Source organism: Leuciscus leuciscus (assembly GCF_965113295.1).
Source record: "Leuciscus leuciscus genome assembly, chromosome: 16".
Classification (NCBI taxonomy): domain Eukaryota; kingdom Metazoa; phylum Chordata; class Actinopteri; order Cypriniformes; family Leuciscidae; genus Leuciscus; species Leuciscus leuciscus.
In genome coordinates this window covers 14,449,682-14,456,917 of record NC_138740.1, presented here as the reverse complement: position 1 = coordinate 14,456,917, position 7,236 = coordinate 14,449,682, and the positions used below count along the sequence as shown (strand labels likewise).

Below are 7,236 nucleotides of genomic sequence, written 5' to 3'. Positions count from 1 at the left end.
ACAACATCCACCTACAGGTGGCACATTCCTGAAATCTGATCCTGATTCTCTGTCGGATTTGTTGAGAAGAAACACAGGACTCAACAAGAAGCTTGAAAAAAGCTGGGATTTTACAACTGAATTAAACATGCGTTTAGATGGACTGCGTGTATATTATTTTTTACATTGGTTGACCAACATAACTTTGGGAAACTATCTAGTTAAATATATAAATCATTCATAGTTCACAAAAATGTATATTCATATATTATATAATACAAGTAGTATAATAAAGGGATAGTTCACCCAAAAATGACATTTCTGTAATCACTTAATACTCACCCACACGTCGTTCCAAACCGATTTCTTTCTTCTGCTGAACACAAATATTTAGAAGATTATGGGTAACCAAACAGTTGTGGGGCACCATTTACTTCCATAGTATAAAAAAAATTAAAACTTTTGGAAGTCAATGGGGTCCACCAACTGTTTGGTTACCCATAATCTTCTAAATGTCTTATTTTGTGTTCAGCGGAAGACATAATTAACATTTTGGGGTGCACTGTCCCTTTAAGTTCACACAGGTGGCTTATTTAGAGTAACCGCAGGTGTCGTTTGAAAAGTGTGCTTGTGCTATCTATACCATGCCACTTTCAAAACTTAAATTTTGTTACCGTCTGCAATGACATGCCACTCATCTATATAACTGATTATTTAAATAGATCAGTGCAGATACAGTATATCCCACTTTTCGTCCAGATATTTTAGGGGCGATATCGCCATCTAGTGGCTCGCGGTGGTACTGCGGTGTCGCAATTCAGTTATTCATTACGACAAACCAAACACCGTCCTTATAAAAAGAGTGCATGACTGTCTAACATCAACCGAAAAGAATATACAAAAATTTAATCTAACATTTCAAACCCTTAAAATCGCTTTAGAGAATGTTTGACGGGGACAGAGATCTCGACAAGACCATCCTCGTGGGAAACATCCACAGCTGTGTGACGGAGGAGATTCTGTTCGAGTTGTTTCTGCAGGTGAGTTCATCCAGGCCATCATCATTCACCTGTTCAGAGTCTTGAAGATTATTTATTTATATGCAATGACAAATCTTATCTTCTTGACAAATCGGTTATTGCATCCCATATTTCTTGGGTACGTTTGCTAACGTGTAGAGCAAAGGTTTCAGTCTTTAGATGCCATGGACTCCAAAGATCATCCTCGTGTGACTGTTGATATCCTAAAATTGAAAAGGCTTCTATCTTTTATAAACACCCAATTTATACACTGATATTATAAATCTAAAATGAGTCTCTATTAAGTTACATTATATTTATTTTTCCTACTCCTTACAGTAATATACTGTTAAATATATGATTTATGAATTAATTTATTGAATATTAATCAGTCATATACATGTATTTAACAGTGCCAAAAATAGATCTTTATATAAAATCAGATTCAAATAAATAAATTAATGAATTAAAAGAATAGTAGGTGTATATATATATATAATTTTATTTTTTTATTTTTATACAGTTTTTCTCTAGACTTTTCCACAGACCCCCTGTCACTCATTTCTGGAGTTTCCGGACCCCAGTTTAAAACCCCCGGTTTAGAGTATCATGTCAAGGAGCTTTTAATCATTAAATTAGACAGGCTTTATGGCTATAATTTAAGAAACAAATTGACCTAAAATCTTATCAATAAACTTTTAAAGAATGATATCTGTTTGAGACATTAGAACATTCATTCATTTAAATGGTAATTTATTGTTGTTGTTATGGTTATTTGATTATAATTATTATTATTAATATTATAATTGTAACGTATTATGATTGTTGGCCATTTGTTTATTTTTATTTATTTATTTTAAGATTTTATTGTTGTTGTTGTTGTTGTTGTAGTGTGAAATTGTAAAAAATAAATAAATAAAATCATACATACCTTTTTTTTCATATTTTTTTTTTCATATGTGATTCACTTACCAGGCTGGGCCAGTAAACAAGGTGCATATATTCCGAGATGGACAGCAGGCTCCTTATGGATGTGTTTATTATAAGCATGCTGAAGCTGTTCCGTATGCAGTTGAACTACTCAATGGAATCTGGCTCTATGGGCAGCCAATCAAGTTACAATGTAAAATTGGTGGGTAACTAAAATCAGTGTTGAGTTAGAGGCAGATGTGTTATCTTAACAGAATGCTTGTGCTTTGTTATTTTTAGGTGGCCATTATCACAGAAATCACATGCTTGCATACCACATGGAGAATGGACTGATAGCAAACAGGTGTGTCAGATTACAAAAAAAGGTACAGTTTCATGCACTTTTGTCAGTGTTTTTGTTTATGGCTGAGTTTGGCATTATGGGTATTAAAAAAGGGCTGTTTTCTTTGTGGGTTACTAATCACTGGACCACAGTGGTATTTCAGGCAACAAGGTCAAACTACAGACTACAAGAACGTACTTCATTGGAGATGGGCGATGTTGGGGAAAGTTACTTTTAAAAGTAATGTTACAATATTGCGTTACTCCTTAAAAAGGATATATAGAACTAATTGTGTTACTTTTCATGGACAGTAATGCGTTACATTACTTTTGCGTTACTTTTCCTCACCTGGGCTGGGCTTGCTTGTTTGTTTTTTAATAACAAAAAAATATCTATTTTTGGCACATGTAAAGGCCCTTTCACACCAAAAGTGAAATGAATAAGCCTCAGGCTGAAATAAATGTAAATTCACGTGATGCGTCTGTAGAAGAAGAAAGTTAAACAATTTGGCTTTTGCCGAAATCACATGCTCTTCTTTTGAACTTTCTGTTCATCAAAGAATCCTCCACAAAAATATTAAGCAGCATTTTCTGACTGGAGTAATGATGCTGAAAATGCAGCTTTACCATCACAGGAATACATTACATTTTAAAATATATATTCTAAAAGAAAACATTTATTTCATATTGTAATCAAATTTTACAGTATTTTTGATCAAATGAATGCAGAGCAAAAGAGACTTCTTTCAAAAACATTGAAAAATCTTTTGAACAGTATAGTGTTTTCTTTTGTTGTAAGATTAGTGATATTTAGCATGTTGAAATGTAATGTGTTGTGTTTTAATTGTTTTTAAAGGTGATGATACACAGGGCAACTTTTTGAACAAAGTTGCTGGGCAATGTTGCCGTCAACGAGACACAGGGCCCCCGACCGATCTAAATTATCCAGATAGAAATGTATTGCCCATTTTCAATGGGAAAGTGCCCAAGCAACAATCGCTCGGCAAGATTGCCCAGCAGCATTGCTCAAAAAGTTGCCCCGTGTATCATCACCTTTAACTGTGTGACATTTATTGCAATTTCGCATACTCTTGTTATTTCCCTTCAACGTTTTCCATACAGTGCTGATGCTGTGCACCAGGACAATATGGTTTTGAATTTAAATGGCAGTCCAGGTGTGGAGAACCATTCTAATGAAGCATGTGGCTGGAGTGACATGGTAACATACACAAAGAGAAAAATATAATCATCATGTTTCTTCCTTAAAGGTAGGGTAGGCAATTTTCGGAGAGGCTAGCAATAGCAAGCTAGCTTTGAAAGCATAAGATCCCACCCTTCCTTCAGAGCATCTCCAAAGCCACGCCTTCTTCAAAACACATGAACGCGTACAGCAGCGTCAGCAAAGCGTCACAAGACGAGAGATGGCGTTTAACTACCTCATTTCTCGAAGCAGAAAACATTACAATAATAATGAACATAAACAACTTAAAGAGCTCTGACCTGTACCACCTGACTTCTGTAGATTCATTTAGCCGTTGATAGTGTTGCCATTGAAATGTACAATTTAGAGTCACGAACTTCTCCGAGTATAACGTCACGGGTTTCCATCTCTAGTTATGGCGTGAAAACAGCATAAGCTTGTTGTTTTGGTTCAGGAGGAACTGTAGAAGGTGGCTGCTGTTTCTCTGCATAAAATGAAACGTGCGGATGACGTGCTATGTCTGCGCGAGCAGGTGCGCGGACGTATGGAAATACGCTGACAGGCAGTTAGGCCATCGAATTCAATGATTGGACAAACAATGTATGGTCCTACGCCTTCCACAGATGATATATACAGTATACATATAAACACATTTAGACCACTTAAAGTGATAGTTCACCCAAAGTTATATTAAAAAATGTCCTGGCTCTTCCAAGCTTTATAATGGCAGTGAATGGCCGGTTTCTGTTTTGAAGTCCATAAAAGTGCATCTATCCATCAAAAAAGTGCTCCACACTGCTCCGGGGGGTTAATAAAGGCCTTCTGAAGCGAAACCATGCGTTTGTGTAAGAAAAATATCCATATTTAAAACTTTATCAACTATAATAACTAGCTTCCAACAGATGTTCGTACTAGAGTGCGGAGCGGGCCGAATTTTTCTGTCCGAGCCCGGGCCGCGTCCGACAGAGCAGTAACCTAACCCGACCCGAGCCCGACAGGCATAAAGATATTTATGTCCGAGCCCGACCCGAGACCGACAGTTAAAATCCCATTTTTTTTTCATACTAATGACACATGTACGTTTGTTTGTGTGGAAAGCCCGCTTTTATTAAGCAACTGTAGGAAGGCATTTGGAAATGTCAACAGGATGAGTGCATCAGCGTGCACGGAGCAACAAGCGCACTTAACACAGGCGCGCATGCACGTGTTTCGTTGTCACGGCTACATAAACAAATTCCCGCACACAGGAAGACAGATGTTATGGTAATATTTGACATGTATTTTAATCACAAAAACAAACGTTTGCATCAAGTGAAGGCATCAGGCACATTGACTACCTACATAATAAGCTGTTTTAAATTTAAAATGTTCAATGCCTTATCGCGCTGATTTGACCGAACCCGACCCGAACCCGAACATAATTTCTAAATATCTGTCCGAACCTGGCCCGGCCCGTCGGGCTCGGGTCGGGTATCCATCCTCTAGTCACATCGATTTACGGCGAAAGAGTAACCTTTGACCTGACGCATGACGCACTGAAGCGCAGAGGATAGAGCAAAACAAAACACCGGTCACGAATTAGAAGTCTAAAATGAGAATTTTTAAAGAGAAATGTGGGAGGATCTTGAGTTTGTTGCCCAGCCCTATTTGTTTGAACCGCGAGAGGCATCAAAGCTTACTCTACTTCTACATCCTACATCATACATCAAGTGTTACTCTTTTGGCGTAAGTCGACTTCCATAGGCCGTCTGGCGGAAGCTAGTTATTTTAGTCTATAAAGTTTTAAATGTGGATATTTTTCTTACACGAACGCATCGCTTCACTTCAGAAGGCCTTTATTAACCCCCCGGAGCCCTGTGGAGCACTTTTATGAAGGATGGATGCTCTTTGATGGACTTCAAAACAGAAACCAGCCATTCTCCATAACTCCGATTGTATTCGTCTGACAGAAGAAAGTCATATACACCTAGGATGGCTTGAGGGTGAGTAAATCATGGGCTAATTATAATTTTTGGGTGAACTATCCCTTTAACTTGGTGATTGCTATCAGGATGTTAAGAGACTTTTAACCAGTATAACCAAAAATCTCCTTCCCTGCCTTTAAATCTACAAATAGAGCTTACAAGAGCACACTTGAGAAGAAAATATGAAAATACCTCCGGGTGTTGTATTCTTTGTGTCTCAGGTATACAGCAGCAGGCCTCTGGATGTGTGTCCTCCAGTCGTGTGGTACTGTCCACCCCTCCAGCAGTGGATGAACTCTGGATACCCTCCTTGGACGTCCTGTCTGGATGAGAATCTGTTGCTCTATAGGTCAGCCAGCACCAGAGAAGGTTGTGCAAATGTAAGTTTAGAGGGTAAAAAAACGAGTAAAAAATGCTATAAAATTCGAACCTAACAGCAAAAACGAGTGTAAATCTTATTTTACAGGCTGAGTTTAAATGTAAAATCCAGATGAACGTTTAATTTTCAGAGACAACAATACAGTGGACGCTGTACAAGCATCCTGACACCTCTTGCACAAAAAAATACACCATATATTCCAGTGAGTGCTTTTGGTAGCACTGATTCAGACTGTAAGCTGTAAATCTGAGTGTGAATGCTCTAATAAAGCAATCTAAATGCACCTTATTGTTTCTTGAAACATTGAAACACAAATCTGATGATCTGAAATGTTTGTTTTTGTGACTTGCTGATAAACTTCATCTCATGTTCAACTCCAGTAGGACTTTGCATCTCGTGCAGTTGCAAAATCAAAAGCATAATGATTGATTGGTCAATTAGCATTTTTACAATGACATATTTAGTGGCGGGCATAAAATATTACAGTGACGTAAAATGTCATTTATTATATTGGATGATAATTTATGGCCATTTCTAAGGGCATTCAATCGTTCACTCTTATTACCTTGAATAGTCTGTTGTGGGTTAGACAGTGAAAGCCTCTCCTTCTCTTGAATTGAACTGGTATGATAAGATGCAATAACTATTAACTTTAGACTTTAGACTTAAGGAGATTTTTATTCACCAAGTGCAAGAATACAATGTATTTCAGTTGGTTCTGGTGTTGGCATTAATTAAGAAGAAATGTACAAACATAACAAAAACCTTGAGATATGCGTGAATAATTAATACTTCTGATCAGCAATTATGCTGTACACTGATTAAAAACATTGACATTTTGCAAAAGATTTCCATTTCCAATAAATGCTGCTTTTTTTTTTTTTTTACTTTCAATTAATCAAATAATCCTGAAAGAAAATTTCCTGAAAGTTTTATATAATATTAATTTTACAACAATGTTGATAATTATAAATGTTTCATGACTGGAGTTATGATGCTGAAAATAAATTACATTTTAAAATGCGTTCAAATAGAAAGTGGTTATTTTAAATTGTATTTATAATTCACAATATTACAATTTTACTGTATTTAAAAAAAAATTGTGTCAGAAACATTAAAAGAAATTACAGACTCCAAACTTCTGAATGCTAGTGTTCATTTTTCTTACAATAAAATGATTTATATATATATTTATATATATTTATATATTTATTCTTGTACTGTGTGTATACACATTATTTAAAAAGTCAAAAACAGTAATATTGCATATATATATTTTTAATATATATATATATATATATATATATGATTTCATACATACTATTTCATACAGTAATAATAATTGACAATATTACTGTTTTTGACTTTAAGTAATGAAACCTTTTTCTTAATACATGATCAAATTTTATTATAGCATTATAATAAATAAATAATTATAAAGTT

The 7,236-nt window shown here is 35.7% G+C and overlaps 1 protein-coding gene across 5 annotated transcripts; it reads left to right on the top strand.

Annotated features, from left to right (window-relative positions):
* The first annotated feature begins 898 nt into the window (after positions 1–898).
* On the top strand, positions 899–6,926 carry rbm11 (RNA binding motif protein 11). Of its 5 annotated transcripts, none has more exons than XM_082141466.1 (6): positions 899–1,019; positions 1,974–2,130; positions 2,183–2,271; positions 3,372–3,468; positions 5,636–5,794; positions 5,924–6,926. In XM_082141466.1, the coding sequence occupies exons 2-6, from the start codon at positions 2,008–2,010 to the stop codon at positions 6,035–6,037; spliced, it is 582 nt and encodes a 193-aa protein (XP_081997592.1). In that variant the 5' UTR covers positions 899–1,019; positions 1,974–2,007; the 3' UTR covers positions 6,038–6,926. The 5 variants fall into 5 exon arrangements, with proteins under 5 accessions (XP_081997592.1, XP_081997589.1, XP_081997588.1 ...); XM_082141463.1 differs by having other exon boundaries at positions 901–1,019; positions 1,974–2,121; positions 2,208–2,271; XM_082141462.1 differs by having other exon boundaries at positions 901–1,019; positions 2,208–2,271.
* Positions 6,927–7,236: the final 310 nt, after the last annotated feature.